General features: G+C 37.0%; 2 protein-coding genes across 5 annotated transcripts in view; one reads left to right on the forward strand and one right to left on the reverse strand.

The window, feature by feature from the left end:
• Positions 1 to 24,272, reverse strand: part of Lrba (LPS responsive beige-like anchor protein) — a 683,057-nt gene that overhangs the window by 256,146 nt on the left and 402,639 nt on the right. For all 4 annotated transcript variants that reach the window (XR_013344428.1, XM_026384651.2, XM_077803581.1 and 1 more), the window contains exons 39-40: positions 20,236 to 20,382; positions 17,551 to 17,687 (exon numbers count right to left, since the gene is read on the reverse strand). Coding sequence is in view for 3 of the 4 variants with exons in the window: in XM_026384651.2 (XP_026240436.2) it covers positions 17,551 to 17,687; positions 20,236 to 20,382 (284 nt within the window). In the remaining variant the exon portion in view is untranslated. The remainder of the gene's footprint in view (positions 1 to 17,550; positions 17,688 to 20,235; positions 20,383 to 24,272) is intronic.
• On the forward strand, positions 12,485 to 13,786 carry Mab21l2 (mab-21 like 2). Its single transcript, XM_026384652.2, has one exon. It carries the CDS (start codon positions 12,571 to 12,573, stop codon positions 13,648 to 13,650), a length of 1,080 nt encoding a protein of 359 aa, XP_026240437.1. The 5' UTR covers positions 12,485 to 12,570; the 3' UTR covers positions 13,651 to 13,786.

Genomic DNA, 24,272 nt, shown 5'->3' on the forward strand with positions numbered 1-24,272 from the left:
TGTCTCGCTATTTTTGTGTCTCACCATTTTCATGTGCAAAGTGTCCCCACTGTAGGCTGTATGAACAATCATAATCGACAGTTACATGCAGGCACTGAGGCTGCAAAAATCCCAGAGTAATTAGTGTTGTCTGAATGCAATGACATCTGTGTTCTCATGGTTCTCGAGACATGTCAGACCAATAAGATGTATATGAAAAAATATGACAAGCATTGCAAATGCCCTTCTGAAAGGCCTTACACTTTGGGGGAAAGCTGAAGAAAGAACACATGTCATCTTCTTCTTGTAAGCAATGTATTTAAGATTAAAAGATCTTAAAAAAATCTTTTGAGTCATTCATTCTCTTCTTGAAAGCATATAGCATCTGCATGAGAGACAGCAAGGTGGTATGAAAAAAATCTGCTCTAAGTTTGCTGCTTAAAACTTTAACACATGTGATTCTGTTCAATGCAATATATGTGCCCATGTCTGTAAGTGACAAAAATAGAGTACAGCTTATTAACATTCCTTCATTATTTACATTTTAATCTAAAAACAGTATCTCTTGGTATAAAACATAAAATAGCTTTTCATTTGTGGTTTAATGCCTTAGAATTATGTTAGCATTTTCTAACAAGAAACTGCCAAATTGACTGCATTAAGAAGTCTTTGTTTTAGGATACCTAATGCTTTTGCTTATTGGTGGCTATTGCTGAGCGCTCTCTCTCTCTAGATTGTAGCAGTATGTTTGAGCATGCACTTGCTCCAAGAAAGACATTAGTCATCATTAACAGAAGCACTGACACCAAATCTAAGTGCCTCTCCACAATGACCAAGTGGCAATCATCTTTCTCTTACACTGTCACTGCTGATTAGGATTTTCTTTCATGAAAATTTAATTTGTCCCCCTTTCTGCAGCTTTTTTTTTTCATTTGTGAAAAAGCAATGTATTCAGGAAAGATAACAAATGAAGCAAAACAAGTTCTACCTATAACATAGCTAATGATATAAAGGTTGCAAGAGTCTCAGGTTGAATCTTCTATTTAATACAACAGAAAAACACAGATTAAGCCAAGGATTAACAAAGAGCAGAAGAAAAATAATGATCATGAAAGGAATATTGCTTTAACAATCTCTAACCTCAAAAGGTGAACAATTCAAGGGATTCAACCAAGACTTCCTTGAATGTTAATTACAGAATCTCAAGGCTTTTTAAAAACAACACTCATAGTAGCCATATTTCACTATATTTCAATTCTGTATCCTCTATTTCTTAACAAACAAGACGGGAACATTCACACAGACATGCCACTGTAAACTTAAGAAAATACTTAAGCATTCATGCCTCCACTGTGCATTAACCTGCTAGTTAGTATTTTTTGAAAAGGGGATTTTTGTTGCATTGGACAAGTGAAAATGATTCATGTAGCCACACAGGGTACTCCACAGCTAGATGATACCACAGACTTAAAGTTTGGTTCTGTACAATATCACAGAGTTAAACAAGATATCATAACGATAAGTTATTTAAGGAAGATTTTAAAACATTTACTTTTCTGTTTTATTTCAATTTGTTTAAAGTTTGTAAAAAAAAAAATGTAAGCATGTGATAGTTTGCAAGGATCCTGGTACAACCCAAACTCCCACTTCTAGTTATAAATATTATCTTCTCTTTATATTACTAATGTATTGTAACAAAATAGAGATTGGTTTAAATTTTAAGCATCTCAAAATTATTTTTGTCCCTTTTAGAACAATATAGTTTAACTCAAAACCCATCATACGTCTGTGTTCACATGAACATAAATTGTGTCTTTAAAAATGTAAATATTCACATGAAATGTTTTAAAGGAAAAATCAGACTATTTCTTCTTAAATTCAGAATTAACCATGTTAATCAAGTTTTAAGTGATCTATTTCTGATTATTTTCCTGTGAAAAGTAATATAAAACAAATTTGAAGATCGAATAGCAACTGCTTGGTTGCATGTACAAATGGTTCAAGTTGCTTTATTTATTTGTTTGCCCTATTTAAAATTGGTCTGAGGTTAAACCATTGTAGAAGAAACTAGGAATTTAAATGGATTTCTAACAACTTAAATTTTAAAACAGGAATATCTAAGATTAAATAAAGAGCTATCCTAAAATAAAAGCAAAATGATATTATAGTAACCTAATTTAAGAATCTTTTAAGAGTACGTTTACAAATAACTGTCTCATTTATATCTTTATTTAACTAAGTATGCTTCTTAAATTTGAAAATGCTTCAAATTAAGTTCTCATTCAGAGTTGCACAGCCTTATCCCAATCAAAACTTCAAAAAGTTACAATATAATTACTAACTCCATTGCTAGATCTAGTACTACATGTTCAAGTAGAGAAGTTTAGCTCTATAACTTCTACCCCTCAACCTAAACCTCCAAGTCACTTGTCAGTTAAAGGTTGGGCGATTTATTGACCGCCTCTGGATGCATACTGTCAGTACTGAAGGAAATATGAGGGAGGGTTGTCGCTACTGTTCTCAAGCTCATTGATAATGACATACCTGCCTCTGTCACCCATTACCCATACTACAAACTACTTAGACCTAACTGAAAAATCAATAGCCTACTTGCACTGGTTCCTGTGGCTGCCTCCTTTGATTGTCAGATCCTGTCTAGGGTCAGCACTTACATGAAAGGGGCTGTGACTGCCTGATGCTTTCAGGACAACCTAACGATATGAAACTAGCCAACAGAACAGTAAATTCTGTCTCCCTGCCCTCCTCATCAATTAGGCTTTGACTAGGCTTGCCTGTAGAAACCTGACCTTTTAAGTTTAGGTGAATATGGACTAGCTGAACACACCATTGCCCTCAGCACTGAGCCAGGAAATCTACTGACAGGTTAAACAAAACAGAAGGTTGTAACTGTCATAATTTGCATTGCACTTTCACGCCAACAAGGGTGTTATCAGTAGGGGCAAGCCCTGGAACACACAACTCCAGCACCCTTAAGCCACACTACTCATAAATTTTCAAGTGAAGTAAGATAAAACATAAATTCACAAATAGCAATGCATTTCCCATCTCTCAGTCTTTTAGGTTTGCACTTTGCAAACCCACAGAGTGTCCATCAACAACTCTCTTGGTGGTCACCTGGCACTCCTAACTGCACTGATCAGGCACTTTCAAAAGTCAAAGTAACTCAACTATGCCAAATAGCAGACTATTTTAGAGAGAATTTATAATGCAGCAGATAGATCAACTGATCTATGTCTCAAAATGAGAGTAATTAGATCTCAATGTGTTATCTTTTTCTGCCTCACTTCTTTCCCTCCAAAAATATTCACAAGGGTAGACAAATAGTAAGTATCACATAAGTGAAAAGAGGTGTTGAAATTATTTCCTACCATGCTACTCTGGTACAGCATCTTTTACAGTGTGAGGGAAAACTAAGAACATCTGTAAAATAAAAGATGTTAACACTTTTATGCTTGTCAGATCTTCTGATGAAAACAAGTGAAAAGCATTTGAAAGTAGAATAAAACTTTCCTTTCTTTAGTGACTCATGTTTTGTGGGCCATTTTCCAGCTTGCACCTATCTCTTAGTACAATATGAACTCAGTAATATCACATTTGCTAAGACCAATACCATTTTTCTAAGGACAAGATTTTTAAAAAATTTTTAACTTAATTGTTAACTTGCAACTTTCTTTGCTTTCAAGAACAAATATTTACAGACTACCCAATATTCATGAAAATGCCCAAGATGTTGAGTGTCCATTCAACATTTTAGGAAAGAGAAAAGCACCTGGTAACCTTGTCCAGACCTTAAGAAAGAAAAGTGCCTGCTAACCTTGTCCACACTTTAAATACATATTACTTTTTATATGTATACCAGAATATACATGATATTTTATTTCAATAATTCTAAGGTCCAATTCCTATCAAGAATTAATATACTCTTTAAATGTCTTCCAAGTTGCTTTGTTGTCCTTCCCAGCTGTCTCCAATGTACAATGTGCTATTTTTTTCTGAGTCTAAAATATCTGTAAGCTTATTGTTACCTATGATTTTTATGATGTTAAATATTTCTATATACCTACGTTAAACAGCACTGAAAGTCTAAACTTTCCCAGAAGATTTCTGATAGAAATAAACTTGTTGTTAACAACAATTTTAGTTATATTATGGTAGAAAATTTTTGACTTTAGTATCTAGAAAACACCAAGAGATTGCTTAGTCCAAACCTCTCATTTAACAATTGAAAAAATAACTAGTTAAGAGCATGACTTTATCAAGGTTACCCGAACAGTCACACCAGGACAAAATTTCAGGGCTTTTGCTCCCTGGATTGATGTTCTTTATTGATACTTTTGCAATGTCTCCCTCTATAAGCTACATGACAGCAACAATCTTATATTTAAGGAAAATATGTAGATTTATGTCATTCATTTTAAATTGATTCTATAATTTGCAGAAAGTTTTGACTATGTAGAAAATGATAATTTGTAGAACATTTAACAAGAAGTTCCTAGAGAACACATAACTATTAGAAATAGAAGACTGAGTTAAGTATGGCTAGAACCCTTTGCTGACCTAATATGATGATTAACTATGCATCTGGAAGGCATGCAAGTCCTTTGTGTGTACCTAGCTGATAGCAGAGTGAAAGGGCATGGATAGTGTCTGGTCCCAGCAAGCAAATCATTTGGAAACAGTCATAGCCATACATCAAAGATTTTCCACTCTATCTAGATTGATTTAAACCTGCTAACTTAGATTTTTGTCTACAGACAAAACCAGTCAGAAAATAAAGAGAATGACTCTTTAGGATCCAAAGATAATGAGGAAAGATAGAAAGGGAAAATTCAGAAAAGAAACAGACTGACAGAACCTTGATACCATAGGCCAAGACAGCTGTTTTATATCCTTGCTTTATTTAAGATGGTTAAGGGAAAAGTTTCCATTCCTTAGACCTTCAACTATTATTTCATTTATACTATACAGATGTCTTCTATACATAGATTAGAGCCAGTGAAGGATTTTGTTGTTGCTGCTTAATCACTACAAGGAATAAGAAGGGATAAGAGAAACCCTCTCTGCACATCATTTTTATTCTAATTAGCAACATTTGAAGGAAGAAACAGGCAAGATTTTTAACATTTGCATTAAAAACAACACAATATCCATTTAAAATTTCCTGTAATCTTAGCAGAAGATTGATGTCAAAGTTCTACTACTAACAATAATAATATAGATGCAAAATCAATGTATTTAAAATAAACTGAAATATTTTAAATGACTAGTTTTCCTAAAGTATATTTTTAAAAAATCAAAAAATCTAGCCATAGGAATGCTTAACTAACAATTTTAAACATAGGTTCACAAAATATCTCATGACCTCAAAGAAACACAGTGTGTACTTTCAAATCTTACATTTTGAACTGAATATAGCTTAGTACTAGCATAATCTAAATCACTAATCTCATTCATCTGTTTCATCAATGTCCGGCACTGGTTGCAAGAGATTGCAGCATGGCTTTAAGATCACATACTGTACACTATCTAAGTCCACAGTAGTATTTTCATACACAAAATGCAACACCTTCTTCATAAACAAAATAAAACAAACACCTTCTCTCAACTAAATTTTGACTTTCTTTAGCATTAAATTCAGTATTTGATCAATCCTGCTTTCCTGTCCATCTTCTGGAAGTTATATTAAAGACCAGCATAATTTGGTTTTCTAGGTAGAAGAAATACATAGAATAATCCAAGTATTACATAACTATCCCTTAAATAGTTAAGTGTTATCTCCAATAAATGCACCCTTTCATCTGAAGATTATACAGAGAAAGCCAAAAGTCACAAAATCCAAAATTACTTGGCAGGTAAAGAAAAATTCTCACCTCATAGTATACTAATAAGTTCAAATTGTGAAAGAAAGAAAAGAAAGAGGAGAAGACAAAACACAAACCTTATTCTAACTTTCCAGAACAAGTTATTTCCATGCTTATAAACGGAAATAAAAGAACGTAATTGCTGCAATTCAAAATATGTATATTTAAAATGGGAAAAAGCTAAATCATTCTTGGTAATGCCAAAATACATATACTAAAATAAATGAAAATAAAGCAAGTTCAACAAAACACCTTTTGAAAAATACTTGCTAAATTAACTTAGATGTTCTTAATATCTATGCCCTAGTTCAGTTATACAATGGCATCTTTTTCAGTCAGGCTAAAAGCTACTTACTTCCATTTTCCTGAGCATAAGTTTCTTACTAGATTATTATATATTCTAGTGAAATGTGATTTTGTATAGTTTGATAGAGTACTCATTCAGACAATTGTTTATTTAACTTGAGGGAAAATAATACATACTTTCAACTTTCTCATCCTACTTAATAATATAAAAAATTATACATGTAAAAGTCTAATTACGGGCAAATATCACTAATCATACATACAATAGCATCTATGATAATTCAAATAAACTTCAAATGTCCACAAAACAACACTAGTCAAAAGTACATAAAAGCGTTGCATTTTCCAGTGAAGTTTGATAGGCTTACTATGAAAAGTTAAAGCTATTACTTTCACCTGACATATCATTATCTTAAGTTCAAACTGTTCAATGAGAACACCTTTGGGTTACCAAAGTTTTTATTTTATTTTTTAAAAGCTACATTGTGAGGGAGGAGGAAAAACCTTGTTTCAACAGCATACCTGACAATTTTAAATTATTAATAGGCACAATGATGAACTTTTAAAGACAAATTTTCAACTACTGGCTACTCTATATTGATTCCATAATAATAATTGTCAATAGCTTAATTAAACAATTTCTGTGATACTTCAGAGTTTGGGAAAATTAGATCTGTTGACAGAATTGACAGATAGTAATAAAAATAGAATGTAGTTTTATTTTGACTTTTAATATAATGTGAAGAGTATAACATTGACAATCATTAAAACTTACATCTATTGAAATATAATTACTTCAACAAAATTTCAACTAATTCACTAACAACTAATGTTCAGGTATTTACTTTTCTTTCTATTATTACTGACTGTGCTAGTTCCTAAATTCAAAGAACTTAATAATATTTCATCTCCCAATTTATATTGACCCTCCCATTTTCTTTTAAAAACAAAGCATTTTTATAATTACTTTGATTAAGTAAGTATGTAGGAACAAAAATTTAGCAACTTCACAAATGCTTCAAAGTTAGATTTCAGAGAATAAAAATATATACAGGTAAGCATGTGGTCCTTTGTTTTTTCTAAAAGGCATAAATCCTTCAGAGAGGGGTTTTTAAGTTAGTAATTTAATTTTTTGAATGCTTCTAAAATGTTTCCTGGAAAACAAGATTATATAATCTAAAATCTGTGTACTTCTTCAGAAGAAATTATTGAAATAGTTTATTATTTCTACAAATAGAATAATAGATACATTTTAAGTCTCACTAATCTGATAAAGCATAAAATGTAATGGCATTTAACTTAGTAAATACATTACTAAGTAAAGATCAGCTCAAATAAAACAGTTAAGGATTCTGTATTCTCGGGAAACATAAACAGGATTACAACTGTCAGAGGTACAGCAGCACTGACTTCATCCATTAGTTTGGTTTTGCTTCTGAGAAATATAGCACAAACTACTGAATCATTTCTTTTTAAATCCATACATTCCCTGTAGCAGTACAAGCTTCATCAGCAATGCAGGAATGTATAAAAATGACATGCAAAGGGCATTAGCTTTCTTTCTTTTCCCATACTGTTTTCCTATACATGGAGGGCAGCATTCTTTCTCAAAGCACTTAAACTGAGGCTGGTTAAGTCCATGCTAAAGGGAAATATAACTGAATTCCCTAGGGAAGAACGTTTCACAATTGGATTATGTACTACTTTTTGAGAAAAATTAGGTCCTACTTATTTATTATAATACAAAAATATTGCAAGATTAGCATTCTATCCTATTTTCAATTATTCTTCAGTTAGAGGTATTTCAGTTTCTAAGTGTTCTGTCAACTCATCACCATATTTTAGCATGAGAGTACCTAGTCTTGATTATACTTTTAAATATAGTTCCTCAAGTTCAAACATACCAAATTTCTTTTGAAAATGTATTTATATAAATAGTTTTGTTTTTACTTGCAAGTCTCTATATGCATAAAAGTTTCAATTAAAGAGGAAATCCAATTAATCAGAGCTTAATCATGATCAAGCAAAAACAGAATGCAATGAGTAAACTGACTACTTTTCTGGAACTTAAAACACTCACATTTCTCAGTATTCACATAACCTGACAACTTTTTTAAGAAACTGGGAAATTTTAAGACTACAGTTTCAAACATACACATATTTAAGTTTATAGTAACTAAAACCACGCCCACCTCAGAATTATCATCTATGTTCTTATAAAATAAATGTAATGAGGAAAAGGTAAAGCCCAGAGGATCTTCAGGTTCTTGGGCTCACCGCTATACCAAACACACAAAAAATCAAATCACTGGCTGACGTCCTTCCCTTTTTAGGACTGCCTCGAAGCCTGCCCAACACCACAGCTCTGGGCAGAAGCATGCTGATGTTGGCACTGCCTAAACCAAACAAACAAGATGTTTAACAGTCAAATAAAACGTCCTGCAGCCTCCCTAATGAATTTGTCAAGGACCATCAGATTTCGCTCCCCCTCCTTTGCCTCATTAACTCAAGTATGATGAGACGGATTATAACAAGAGAATACAGATCAATCGGTCTGAAGACTTGAAGTGGCTTTTAGCCTCTGGAGTTTGCTCCTCTCCCTCGGTCTCCTTTAATAGAATACCCTATCTCCTGCAGAAGGGGCTGCCACTTCGTTTTAATACACCATCAAGAAGCTGCTGATGGACTTCTATACTAACATACATAAAAGCGGAGGTGACGGGGGCTCTTCAATTATAGCCTCTCGGATAGCGTTTCCCCCTTCAATTATTCAACCAGAGGAAAAGCGGAGCCTAAACCCACAGCTGAAGCAGCTCGGGGGCTGAGGCCGCCGGAGTGAGCTGGGGGTGGGGGCAGGATTATTTGCTGGAAGTGTTTAAGTTTATTGCTCGAATGATGTTTCTAATTAGTACCCCGGCAATAAATTAAAGTCGCCTTTGTTTAACTGATTTATTATTTACTAGAGCATCTACCTTAGACAGGGTAAATTGGTAATGAATTGTTTTTAAATCAAAACACTTGTAACGTTTTATCATCCTTCAGCCTCTGTAAGTAAAAGTGGAGAAACCCGGGGACCAGGGTGCGACAAAACTTAGTCGTGCTTGACACAGCCTGGGGCGGAGGAGGAGCGGGGTGTCAGGCCGCGGCGGCGGGAAGACCCGCGGCCCGGCCGCCCCACCCGGGGCGAGCGCGCGGCAGAGCTGGGCGCCTCCCGGCGGACCCGGCGGCGCGGCCCGGAGCCCCGCGCAGGCAAGGTCCGCCACCGCAGGCTGTGCGCCCTCACTCACTCTCGGGACTATCCGGGGCCACGCGCAAGAAGGGCCGCCACCTCCAAGACGGGGAGGGACTGCTCCGCACCCTCCAGCCCCACCACCAGTCTCCGCCCCAAAACTGCCCTCGGGAGAAGTTGCTAAGGATCCTCCCCAGCTGGTCACGCAGCTCCCCGCGGCAAAGTGCCCCTCCTGCCCCACCGAATCCCAGAGCGCCGACGCGACCGGGGAGGAAGAGCCAAGTTACCAACTGAGCCTGGGCTTCCCCGCGCGCCAACCCGAGCGCCGCCGCCGCTCTCCGTCCCTCAGCAGCCAGCGTCCCCCGACGCCAGCTGCTCCCCAAGGCTGGAGCCCGCAGCCGCCCCGAGTCTCGGCCACTCCACGGAAGTTGTCTAAAGCTCTGAGTCCCAGAGTTTTACCGCGCTTACTTTCAACTGCTCTGCTCTTCCCAATTCCTCGCCACTGAATATGACCCTAAGGAATAAATCGGGCTTGATTAAAAGAGAAAAAAGGTAAATATTCTTTAGACAGAGATTTTGGCAATGCGAGAGGACAAGCCACCAGCGGTCCGTACCAAAGATGTAAGAAAAACCCAAGAAGTCCAAGGATCTGACACCAACAAGATGGAGAGAATTAACTTCCCCTGTGCAACCGAATTCAAGTTGACCTGGTCGGACTTTAAAGACAGCAAGTGGAGAATTTCCTGGAGATTCTGCAAAAGCCACATTAATGGGTTTCACCTCACCTCAACGGCGTCACAGATTTTTATTTGTAGCACATAATCCAGACTGGAGTATCATCTCCGGAATCAAATAAAAGTCCCATCTACCCAAGAGTGTTAAAATGACTCAGAATCTAGACACCTTAAGTTCAAAGATAGTTCAGTAAACCAGAAACAATGTTACAGCTTTTTCCTCACTCAAAAGGTCTAAAAGGCTACTGTGAATACTTCTTGTAAAGGATAATACACTCACGGAAGGCACATGCATGAGTTTCACTGAAATGCCAAGGGAGGAGTGAAGCCATCTGTGCGATCAATAACAGGACAGGCAGAGATTTTTGTAGCAGTCAAGTCTTTTAAGAGCAAGAGTCAATTATGAAAATAAAATCATTTTAGAAATAAAACTCTGTACTGCCTGAAAGTATACCCAAAATTAGGTTTACAACATAACATATTAAGAAAACTTTAATTCAGGCCAACATCTTACTCCCCTTCATTTTCATTTATCTTGATACAATTTTGAAAGCTTATTTTAACTTATAAGTACATGCTACCAAATGTTACTACAAAAATTTGCACTATTTCTCATGACTTATTTTCTCTCTAGTAACTGGTTAGTTCTTGTAATGATAAATAATATTTGCTATATCCGAATCAATGATAAAAGAATTATCAAAGACTTGTTTTTGTCTCGCCCAGTTTTTCAACAGCATATGGAAATTACTAACAAGAGATTTATAGTTATAAACCCTCACCCAATATCCTCTCCACCCCCCACTGGTACATATACAGAGACTGCTCTGGCTCTTGGCAACAATGGGAGGAGAGAAGAGGAGGAAGACTTCACAGGATGGGGAAAAACACTCACAAAAATTAGGTCCTTTCCCAAGGTCCCTTCCTCCTCCCATTTGCCTTCAAGCCAAAGTAATTTTGTTAAGAGTTTGCACATCTTCCCCTGCACAATGCGGAATTATTTAAATTATTTAAAAAAAAAAAAAACCTTTCTGAACCACTGCTATACTCTCCCTTGCATTATCCCAGCCATCTTCCGGATAATCCCTTCTATATACATTCCCTTTTTCTTCTTTGCAACTGATAAGAGGATAAAGAACAGGGGACTGTAAAATGTATGCGAGCATTTGACTTCTATTATCTCCTATTTTCTTACTTCTCTTTTTACCCTCTTTCTTTATCAAGTGCACTGGTGGCTGCTACCGTTTGCCAAGCGTGCCTGTCTTCTCTCTCGGATTGGCTAAAGCACTGACAGCTCAGATAGGGATTGTAGGAACTGAAGCTCCACCCCCCTCATGATGGCCCTGGGACCATTCATAAACTAAATAACTCCGAGAGAGAGAGAGAGAGAGAGAGAGAGAGAGAGAGAGAGAGAGAGAGAGAGAGAGAGAGAAACGGAGTCCGGGTGGGGGGAGGAAGAAGAAAGGGGGAGAGATATCAGAGGGGAGGAGGGAGAGACGACTCAAAGTGGAATCTGCACAAGCAATCTAGAGGAGGAGAGGAAAAACCCTGAATCGCTACTACTACACGCCAGATGCAACGCAAGCAACGACTTCGTCACACTAAAATAGATTTTGTTTGGGCCAAAAGTATAAATTACGAAGCAGAAATGAATATCAAACAACTTCCAGCGGTTTGCACCTAGGGAAAGACAGGAAGAACCCACAACAAACAAACCCAATTCAAACAACGCCTCCAGTAGGAAAAGAGGGAAACTGCGACAACACGACCCCCAGAAAAGAGAGGAGACCTACAGGCTGAGACGTTGGAGCTTCTAATCTCAGAGAGTGCCGCGGAAAGAGTTGCGCTTCCCTGCTCTCTGGACATTAATTACATCCCTCACTTTCCTTTTGGGGGAGGGTGAGGAGGAAGGCATCACCTACAGTAAGTGAAGAAGTCCTACCAGCTTGGGAGAAGTTTTAAGAATGAACCACTGAATTTCGCTTTTATTTTAAATTTACTCTGGCACTTAAATGACTTCATTTCCAGATATCTGGGCAATTTCGACTGCAGACATCTAAGCCAAACCTCTCGGTAACGTTAATTCTTCTCTCACCACAGCCCGCTTTCCTTTCTCTCCTGCACACGGGTCATCTTTATTTTACTTATCAAGAAAAAGCAGAAAAAAAAATCCCAGCGGCTACTTTTCTTTTCAAAAAATCATCTTTCTAATTTTCCGCAGAAGACAAAAAGGTTTGGGAAGAGGGGGAAAAAAAAAAAAAAAAACAAGCCGGCTATACGATCAGCCGGTCAGCCCAGGTGGAGAGCCACAGTGAAAGTGGGGCTTAAAGGGAAGCGCACCGCCTCTTTCGAAAGCCGCAGGGCCACCACCAGTGTGTGAGCCTTGGATCCCTCAACGTATTGCGAGACGCCGGTGTATAGCCCGGACCTGTGCCCCAACATGATCGCCGCTCAGGCCAAGCTGGTTTACCAGCTCAATAAATACTATACTGAGCGTTGCCAAGCGCGCAAGGCGGCCATAGCCAAGACCATCCGAGAGGTCTGTAAGGTGGTCTCCGATGTGCTAAAGGAGGTGGAGGTGCAGGAGCCTCGCTTCATCAGCTCTCTGAGCGAGATCGATGCTCGCTATGAGGGGCTCGAGGTCATCTCGCCCACCGAATTCGAGGTGGTGCTCTACCTAAACCAGATGGGCGTTTTCAACTTTGTGGACGACGGCTCGCTGCCCGGCTGCGCGGTGCTCAAATTGAGTGATGGGCGGAAGCGGAGCATGTCTCTCTGGGTCGAGTTCATCACGGCGTCCGGCTACCTCTCAGCGCGCAAGATCCGCTCCCGTTTCCAGACGCTAGTCGCCCAGGCGGTGGACAAGTGCAGCTACCGGGATGTGGTCAAGATGATCGCGGATACCAGCGAGGTCAAGCTGCGCATCAGGGAACGCTATGTGGTACAAATCACGCCAGCGTTCAAGTGCACCGGGATCTGGCCTCGAAGCGCGGCACAGTGGCCTATGCCCCACATCCCCTGGCCTGGCCCCAATCGGGTGGCGGAGGTCAAGGCCGAAGGGTTCAACTTGCTCTCCAAGGAGTGCTACTCGCTGACCGGCAAGCAGAGCTCGGCTGAGAGCGACGCGTGGGTGCTACAGTTCGGGGAGGCAGAAAACCGCCTTCTGATGGGCGGCTGCCGAAACAAGTGTCTCTCGGTGCTCAAGACGCTGCGGGACCGCCACCTGGAGCTGCCCGGCCAGCCACTCAATAACTATCACATGAAGACGCTGCTGTTGTACGAGTGCGAGAAACACCCGCGGGAAACGGACTGGGACGAAGCTTGCCTGGGCGACCGGCTCAATGGCATCCTGCTGCAGCTCATCTCCTGCCTGCAATGCCGCCGCTGCCCGCACTACTTTCTGCCCAACCTCGACCTCTTTCAGGGCAAGCCACACTCGGCCCTGGAGAGCGCTGCCAAGCAGACCTGGAGGTTGGCCAGGGAAATCCTCACCAATCCCAAAAGCCTGGACAAACTATAGGGTGCTGGGGACTGTTTGAAAAGTCACATAAGCCGGCGTGCTCTCTCATACACACAACCCATCACTCAGCGATAAAGAACGGAAAATCTGGACACAAACTTTTATGAAAGTCACCCGAAACAAAACAGGAATCGGACGGAAGACCTTCGTGAATTAAGAAGTAAACAAAAGAGAGCAAACCAACCAAAAAAAAAAAAAAAATCACATTCTTGCACAAAAGTGATCATTTTCTTCCAAACAATGTGAATTTAAAAGATCACATAAAAGAAGCAATCGGGCTTTGCCATCACAAAATGAAACCCAAGGTACATTTTCAAATCAATGTATAGTAGTTCCCCCCTTTTCCTTCTTTACACATCTCTCCCCACCCCCTTCCCCTCCCTTTCTCTCTGTTTTGTTTTTGGTTGCCTGAATGTTGTCACCAAGTGAAAAAATTATTTAACTATATGTAAAATTCCCTTTTAAAAAAGTTTTACTGATGCTAAATGTATCTCAGTGCCAATGTCAGATTGTGCTCCTCCTTCTCTTGCACCTCTACCCTCACCTTAAAACGTCTTGTTGGAAATAGTAATAAAAATATGACTTTACATTGTAATTGACTGTGGATTGTTCTTAAATGAAGGCAGGTGAGATCACTTTCTAATTTACAATGTAAGTGTGTGAACTTGAGGAACTAAATGCAAGAAGCTTCCATTTGAACTCTGACTTGCAAATTTTAAAATGTAACCTTTTATAGAATTAACTGCAAAAGTTCTAATTGAAATACTTAGGAAAAAAAGATTAATTTTACTCAACTCTAATATATTTGTTTTGCAGATTTTAAGATGAAAAGTAACATTTCATACTTGGAAAAAACAGATTTTCAACCTAATTTTCAAAATAGGAAAAACATTTTCACAATAAAAAAATAAAGAGATTTGCTTTATTATGCCAGGCTTTTTTAAAAAAAATATCCAATAGAAAGGAAATATTTATGGACCTTTTCTGAATAGTCAACAAAGCCTGTTGATACTTTTCCTTCAACCATTTGTCCTCTTTTTGAATAATAAAAACTTAACAAATGAATTAACCACACCAAAAATAATAAAAATGATTACAGCAATACTCCTCTCCTCCAGCAAATGGTAATATGAACAATTCAGATTTATAAATTACTTCAACTTAAAATGGGTTAGGGCTAAATGCCATAGCTATGATAATTTTATCAAATTTCAAGAAGCATTCTGAACGTGCTTATATACAATTCAAACAAAAAGATCCTGATACCATTTTTATGATCAAAGAAAAAATATTCTGAGAGTTTACAAATAGAAAATCCTCCTCTTTCTCCTTTTCTAAGATAACAATCCAATAAACTTATTTCAGTGTTTCAACTTTAACAAAGGTTTCTTTTTAATGCAAGGAAACAACTGTTTGGGATATAAAATAATCAATAAAACAAAGTATTCTAAAGGAATTGGTTTGCCTTCTTTATGCTAGAGGTAACTATAAATTCCATTAGCTTTGCTACTATGAGGCAAAGGTACAGAATATGTCAGATGTTTTCCTCCAATATTTATTCTTGGAACTAGCCTAGTTTTTAATTTATTGAAAAAAATTGATGAATGAGAGAAGAAGAGGAAAATACTCTAGAAAGCAATTTTAAGATGAGAGGAAGAAGTTTGAGTGGGGGAGGTGGTATATGAAGGGATGAGCAGCAGGATAGCAGAGATGGATGAAAAACACAAGGAAGCTACTCAGGGGTCTGAGGTCTGGTTCACTTGACAGAACAGACTTAAGTTGTAGGTTTCCCTGGCAAATATTTCCTGGTGAAGATAGTCTTGTGATAGAAATATAAACTTTGATCTTATCAGTTCTGAAATCACCTCCAACCTTGTATATAAGATCTATTTTTCTGGTCTCTCTCCCCTTAGATATAAAACAAACTCCCTAGTTCAGAACACTCACACATTTTTTAAAATAACAAAACAAATTTATCCTCTAGGTAAAATGTTCTAAATTTTAAGAACATTTTCAAAGTAAGCAATGGTTATCTGCATGAAATAATGTAAGGGCACACTGTTTCTTTAAAAAGATAAAAATGCAATCTTAGAATGACTTTTTTTTCCACTCAGAAAAGTATGTACAGCATCAGATACAGAGCTTCCTCCAAACGGTCCATAAAAAAGTTAAGTCTTAACAAGAAAAAAAAAACCCCAAAATACCCCAATTCAGTATATTTTCTTTGTTGTTATGCAGATATCAGGGGAAAAAATTTTAAAGAAAAACACATCAGCAATAAATGTTCTTAATTCACAAAATACCTTAAAGCATCATTGCCTAAGCAATATCAAAACATTCTTCCAATAATTGCCTGAAAAAACATTTGAATATGAACTGGCAGGAGTATGATTTCTGGGATATTAGGCAGAAGACAGTAGTATAAGATAACTTCTATGATTGGGCCAAAAGATCCTGAATTTCACAATCAACAGAGAAAGAAAATTTAATTTAATGGCGCTGTACAGAATGGGATTAAGAGAGAAAAAAAACTATAGCTTTCCCTAAAGGAGCAAATAACTTCAAAGAATCTAATCTCAAAGACCAGTAGAGGTTTTAATTTTGAAAACAATTCATTAGACACCTTTAAACTAATTCAGATTTTAGACTTTAACCCATGTGTGTTCAAAATCATAACAGAATGTTCTGAATTAAATCTCAGCTTCTCTTATATTGCAAACTACCAGAAACTAAGAGTTTATATAATTTTGGTAACTTTCCCTTCTTAAAGAAACTAAAACACATTTCCAGATATTTCAGCCATGCAACAAAATAGAACATTTTTCTAAGTGATATCATTTCAGAATTTGAAAGTTTTCTTTACATTGGATTAGCTGAATTATCTGGCTTGAAACAATCCATTCCATCATGGCCTTGTTATACAGTCTACCAATTCCTCTTTTAATACAGGCAGCAAGATGGAAATAAAGTGCTAAAAACATGCATAAGATGAGAAATTATTTGTTTGTAAAGTTTTTAATAAAATTAAAACATTTTCATTAACTGCTATTTTGAAATACTTCCAAATCATTAAGGTTTAACAATTCAGATATGATTTCAAAACCAAAAGCCCTCACTAACCAATAAACTTAGAATATATAGGTACACACACAAACACACACACAGCCTGTAAAACAAAAATGCAAACTAGGCCTCTTTCTACAGGTTCCTTATTTTGCTTATTTTTAAAGAAACTCTGAGCAAACTGTAATATTTACTTTCAAGAAATAAATGGAATTTTGGCTTTATGACTGTTAAGAAATGCAATCTTTCTTAGTAAAACTAAAGTTGCCACAGTCAGAAAAGTAATCAGAAATACATTTTAAAAGAGAAATTATATTTTCATTTAAACATAGGAAATTATGCAGTGCCTTGTAAAATCTACTACAGGTAATGGGAAACAGAGGTATGATACACACGCAGAACGGGCTTGCTGCATGCACAACAAAGTAGTAAGTCATGGGGACAAAGCAAGGAAAATGATATATTGGTATTATATCCAGAAAACATAAAAGCTAAACAAAGTAATTTCACTTTCAATCTCACTAAATTTTGTAGCTTAATTCACCCTAGACCCATTCAAACAAAAATAAATTTATAGACAATGTTCCCTGAGCTTCCCCCTCACCAAAGAGCTAATGATAAATGCAATTAAGTGAAAACTGTTTTTGAATCTAAATGAACTTCAATAATCTAGATGGCAAAAGAAGCAAACTAAAAAAGAAAACTGCCTTACATGTACACAGAGTTAATTCAGCAAGAAATTCAAACTAAGCCCATGAGATTTTGCCAATGCTAATCTCACCTAACAGCAGCCCACATCCTATAATAAGAAAAAATGAAACCACCTCTTCATCTCACCTTGGGGTCAATTTTCTTGAAGTTGGGATCCTCTTCATCCACCTCAAAATAGAGTTCAGAGGAGGTGACAGAAAGAGTGCCCTTTACTACAACAGAGGGGGCCACAAGCTGAGCTGGTGTGCTCAGGCTAACGGGACCTGCCAAGAGGAAAAGATGAGCCATATAAGTTAGAATGACACTTTGCAAAAAACTAAATCTGACCAGAAAATTTATTAATTTTTGAAGAACTAAAAGTACAAAAATGCCTAGTACCAAAATTCCTGTTAACTCCTTCTATACTTTCACATCTTTTCCATCCCAAATCTTCCTCTGAAAAATGCAAAGTCAGGATTCTCATACTAAAAGATTTATAACAGGCAGTTAATGACAACAGTAAACTAGGATGCAATTACTTTACAAGGAGTGCGCTATGCTCTGGTCTCATCTCTGGGCAAAAAGGTAGCTCTGCCTAAATAAGTGCATCTACATTCCATTTATAAAACAAGCCTCAGGCTATCAAACAACATGGAATAACAACCAGGAGAAAGGAAGCCTCAATAGGATTCCAAGGCCAGAGGTGAGCTTAGAGTTTGGCTGAGGCATGACTACAAAAAAGGTCACTAGCTTATTAATAAGTGGGAAATTCTCTGATAAACTTTATTCTTGGAAAAAAATTTTATGCCAGATTGACACAAAACCTCTTCTGCAACAACTTTACCCTGAGAAAGACTGGTAAAAATACTTATTTCCTAACCCTTCCTTTCCACTGTTAAATATTGTTCAAAGCTTCCAAATCTAATATTAGTGTAGTTCAGGGACATTGGGAGTAAACAGCTGGAGGGTGGGTTTCCAAGTGAATGAATTTTTATTGGAATAATCAAATCTCCACAGGGCTTATCAAAGAGACAAATCAGACTGCTACTGAAAACAAAAGATTCACTACAGATAGAAGAGCATAAAGTATATTAAATTTAAACCTAAAATAAGGACCCAAAATAATAATTATGTAATATATATACACTTATATAGAGAAAGATGCAGAAAGACTTTGAATTTCTATAGCAATTGATCATTGTGCAACTCCTATAGAAGAAGAAAACTGCCAAAGAGAAGATTGGCATTTATAGTTCTGAATTAATATAGTGCCTATAAACAAGGTGCACCTATTCAGGTAATCAATGAGTGAATAAGTGTTTCAAAATTCAGATGAACTGACATTTCCATCGATTGTTAGAAGGGTGATGGTCCTTAATCTCACATCAATCTTAATGTGTGCCAGTAGGACAATAGAAGGGATGCTCTGCAGAGATCAGAGCACGTTTTGCCCTCTATTCCCAATGTACAAATACATTGTGTTTGCAGATGGGCAGCAGATAGCTGCAGAACAGCCATGATTTCCCAAAGCTCATCCCTATAAATGGATGAAATAAGCAGCTATGTGTTCTTTTGCTGTCTCCTTTTGCCCTCTGTACATTAGCATGTAATCCTGAGAAGAAATAACATTTTTTCAATCACTCTTAGACATTCAATTATAGGGTAAGCAGACAGCTGCAGGAGCTAGGGCAGCCTAGGTCCTACAGAAGACCCCTGACAATTTCCACTTCATTTCTAACCCACACCACTTTATTAGTGTGGATTACTTCTTAATCCTATTGCCATTGTCAAGATTATATAATTAAACTCCCCTTTCACCTCTATTACTGTATGAATGTATTACTGGTAGCAAGAATAGAGGCAAAATAAAGGACAAAATGGGTAAGTGGATGTGAAGGAAAATATTTGAGAATGGCAGTATCCACTTCCCCATTCCCTCTCCAAATCCCTTAACAGTGTACTCAAATTAATTTTATTTCACTTTACAGAAAGGCATATCATCATCAGAGACGATGAATCGATTTCTATTTTGGTTTTTCATTATGAAGTTGCATCACAGCACAGTTTGCAGATATATAACCAAATAAAAGCTTTCCAATGAATTATCTTAAAATCATGATAATGCAAGAATATGTAATTCTTCCATTAATACATAATTCACCCACAGAAATGGTGGACTCTTGCATAGTTTCCTCCTTGAGGAACAGAGCCACAGGCGTTAAAGAAAATAAGGCATTTAATGAATGACTAAAATTTCAGGCTAAACAAGAGAATTTTTCCCATAAGGGAAGTAAAACTGAGAATCTGCAGAGTGCAAATCAAAATTTCTACATCAAGCAAAATATGTGAACCCCATGAACAGCCATGGCATTCTTGGAATTGATTTTTTGAGTGAGTTAAATGTATATGCAGTATGTTCACTAAGACTTGTATATCAAAGTAAATAGCTCATCTGCCTCCAAGCTTTATTTATAAAACAATTGGCAGAATTTCACTTATAGCCTTCATTTTATAGAGATTTGGTAACTCCCATAGGATGGGCAAAGCAATTTTGTTGTAGCTGCTTTTTAAACTTTTTTTCTTTTTCAGTGAAAATCATACATAAAAGAAAAAGATGAGGAGGGTAAAGAGACCGAATAGAACAGAAAAATAAAGGAGAAATTGTAGAAGATGAAGTGGGAGGTGGGGTGCTGGGAAGAACAAAAACAATCTCTAATTAATGTAATAGTGGGTGTAAGCTTGGTAGTCCTCGTGGTCACAGCTGAAAAAGTAAGTAATTAGATGCTCATTGTCCCAGACCCAGCTGAAATATCTGCACAACCACTGAATTACCGGCAAGATTCTCTAAATCTTTCTCATCCACGGATGATAGAGTATCGTCGTCACCTTCCAGGAGGACCTCGTTTTCTGAGTTCTGATTTCCTAAAGCCTGACTCTTGATGGACTGTTTTCCTTTAGCAAGGATATCTTCATCTGCAGCTGAAATGAAAAGGAAACAAAGCTGTCCATCAGCATCGGGAGGAGCACTCTGGCAGAGGGGTAGGCGTTGAGGTAAGGGCAGGTGGCCAGAGATGGCCCAGCTTTTATACACAGAGTCACCCGCAGTGGGGAAAGTAACTGGGATGGCACATGCACTCCTTCTGATAAACGGGATTCCCCAGGCTAGTGTAATGTTACCCTGAACAAGCACCCTAATCCCATTAAATCTGACCCCTGCACAGCTCATCCAGCCTTTTATTTACTTATAGTTAGGACTGGAGAGGCTTCCAAAGCAACACCTTTTTTCTTTCTTTTTAAATTTGTTAGGAAAAATCATAAGTTAGTTTGGGAAAAAATATATTTAACATTGTAAATAAGAAGGACTCATTAATTCCTCCTATATTGACAAAGATTTTGAAATGACTGAGAGTGGCTGTGGAGGGAATCCACAAATAAGAAGATTCAGAGCTAGGAGAGATTTGCAGCCAATAAGGAATCAGGCCCGGACCCTGAAGCCATATCAGACACTAATAAAGACACCCCAGCTGCATTCTCTTTTTTATCCCCTCCTCCCTCTTTCACATTGCCCTTGTTCACATTTTCACACATCTACTCCCCGCCCCATCAGCCCTTATACAAATATCTGAGAGCAAGGCCTTGCAGAAACCTAGTGGAGGCTGAATACTCCCTCCTCCACATGTTTAAACTAAAGGGCTAAGGCACCCCAGGGGCAAACATAACAGAAGGAGCAGGATGAGAGGCATCTGGGTAAAGGGCCTCATGCAGCCTGACTGGAGCAGCCTGTGGAGAGCAGCAGCACCAGACTCTGGCACTGGGACATGGCAGTGACTGCCAGAGGAAAGAGGGGAGGGAACACTGATCTAGGCATTAGGCTCCAAGAAGAACCTACAGTCAACAGAAGCAGAGATGGGACTGGAAGAACACACTGGAACTCTGAAACTCTGGCTAAAAAACCTCATGTCCCTCTCTAGGGTCACTGTATTGCTTTGAGCAGGTTTCTCTTTAAGAAAAATGGAAAAACAGATATGGTTTATGATTTGTAAACGCTCATGTTTATCTTTTCCTAACATTATTATTAGTAATTAATGGTGCCACACATGAGAAAGCTTAGAATCTTCACTATTCCATGGACATTCTGGTTTTTAACAAGGGACATCCCAGAGTTAAAGCACCTGACTCAACCACACTGCAGCCATTGATATGGAAATCTGGTGGCCAGGCTTTCTGCTCCACTGTAGTTTCCGCCCAGGTTTAGACCCCCAGTCAAAGAATACAGCAACCAGTTTGCAGTTAACATGGCTAATAGTTACCTATATAAGATAGTCTAAATATTTAAATAAGCTGCACGTATGTTATTTGGTTAACCTGGCAGATCACAGCTTCTTTGCATTTAACAGCTATGGTTTTTTGTAATATTAAGGGTAAAAGAAGGGTGTGTGTGTGTGTGTGTGTGTGTGTGTGTGTGTGTGTGTGAGAGACAGAGAGAGAGAGAGAGACAGAGACAGAAAATTCACCATGTATACCACTTTCATATAATATTTATAGCACTAAAAAGAACATAGAGGGGCTGGGGTTGTGGCACAGTGGTAGAGCACTTGCCTAGCATGTGTGAGGTACTAGGTTCAATTCTCAGCACCACATATAAATAAATAAAGTCTACTGACAACTAAGAAATTTAAAAAAAAACAGAGTTTTTCTATTAAATAGGAAAGTCATGAAGAAGCTTTCTCTATTTACCTTTGAATATATTCTGTAGGTAAATAGAAATCTTATTTTCTTTCATACCCACAGTAAGCTACACAAAGATGAAAGTCTCAATAAATATTTGAAAAGTTAATACACCTAATTAAAATATTTTTTTAAACCTACAGAGAAATATATTAATTAATCACTAATTTTTAGGAAAATAACACTATGTCTTTATTATCATACTTTCTATTTCAAGCACGTAGATTTCCTTACTCTAGAATCAGAAACACTGCCTGAGCCCAAACAAACCTCTTTCCAATTTGTAATCAACTTTACTATGATAAACTTGTCACTGAGACATACAAAAGAAAGCATCATCTTTCTTATATAGTATGTTATAACATGTTACCATTTGCTAGTTACATCTTAGCACAGAATCAGAATGCTATATATATTCTCTTTATTTTCTTAATTTATAACTTCCTTCTTCAAAGCAGAAATACTAACAATAAGGTTAATATTACATAGCCCATGGGCCAGGGAATGTTCAAAACACTTTAATATTTAACTCATTTAATTCTCACAAACCTTCTGTTAATTCCTCATTTTCAAATAAGAAAGCAGGCTCAGAGAGGTTACAGAGTTTACTTAAGGTAACAGGACTCATGACAGTTGGAGTCACGATATAAAAAAACAAGCCTTCTGGTGCCAGAATCTAGGCTCCTAACCACTATGCCATACTAGCACTTAGCTGGTAAGAAGGTGCAGGGGTGGGGGGGGGGAATGAAAACCACAGTGCAAATATAAATGTATATGTAATTTACTATTGTTTCCTAATCCTTATTTTTCTCAGATTGCAATTTAAAAGTTAAAACAGAATCAAAATGAATGAGAACTTAAAAAAAAATCATTTCCAATCCCAAATTTGAGAACATGTGTCAAACTTATCAGAAACAACTAAATTCAACACCCAGTCCATTCATTACTTTCTCTGTGATCACTACCATACAGATCCTGAAGTAGATACCAAGCTTAATAGAAAAAAAGAAAAAAAAACATTTTAATCTGCAAACATTTATAAAAATTGAGAGTCCTCAGTAGCAATATGCAAGCGCTTAAAATAACTCAATAAATAAATTCACATTCAACTTAAATGACCACTAAAAATATAATGTGTTATTCCTTCCAACAGGGATTTAAATTTTTAAATATGGTCTCATCATTCTGACTCATATTAAAACAAAGTAACTTTTGAATTAAATAGTTTCATGAAAAAAAATTTTGAGTGCTGTAGGTATACATACAAACACCCACTTTAATTTATTTATTTACATATTTTTACAAGCTCAGATTCTGGAATTGTTCAACCTCAACTGAAAAACCTCTTGTCATAGAAAATATGCAGCTTACTGATATTTAGAATGGTTTTCCTGTAATTAACTCCCCCTTGAGGATTTTAAGTTAGCAGCAGTAAAATTACCAACAGTACTCTAATACACACCACATGCGCGGTGTTCAATTCTCAGTGGTCTAATAGCTTTCTGCTAAGGAACTTTTTTTTTTTCCTTTCCTAAATTACAACAAAACTTTCCCAAGCACAAATTAAAAGGTAATTATGTTTATAGGTTCCAGGGAAAAGCATATTTTTAACTTTCATTTGTCTTCTACTCAACCATTTTAAACAAGTAACTATTTTGATATCTTCTTTGAGTATATTCTTATAGTTGTCTAAAATTTTAACCGGATGATGTCAGATAATACTTTTGGTTCACTTTTAAAGTTCAATTCAGATAATTTCTGCTAATGAATTTGTTACTGAACAAGATCACTTTTTACATTTTTTCATATCATTATTAACATACTATCTTTATCACTTGTCTTCTTTATTCTGGTTTAATATTTATCTTAATAACTAAAATGTATTATTACCTAAACATGGAGAAATTTATCAAAAATGCTATCTTTAAAACATGACTTTATTCAAGGATAACAGCAATAAGAGGTCTAAAAGAGAGGCTGGTCCTCAAAATGTAAAGATCATGTTCTTTAGAGAAAATGCTCTCTCAAACACCCACTGAGCCAGTAAACAGGAATCAATAGTCCAAGTATAGTAAAAGAAGAATTAGTCACTTTGCATTTAAAAAAACAAAGATTACTACTGAAATAACAACGTGACTTCA

This window comes from Urocitellus parryii, chromosome 10 (genome assembly GCF_045843805.1).
Source record: "Urocitellus parryii isolate mUroPar1 chromosome 10, mUroPar1.hap1, whole genome shotgun sequence".
NCBI classification, from domain to species: domain Eukaryota; kingdom Metazoa; phylum Chordata; class Mammalia; order Rodentia; family Sciuridae; genus Urocitellus; species Urocitellus parryii.

Bases quoted from the DNA above. Each gene is read 5' to 3' on its own strand.
- Mab21l2 (XM_026384652.2), top strand. From the start codon at position 12,571: ATGATCGCCGCTCAGGCCAAGCTGGTTTACCAGCTCAATAAATACTAT.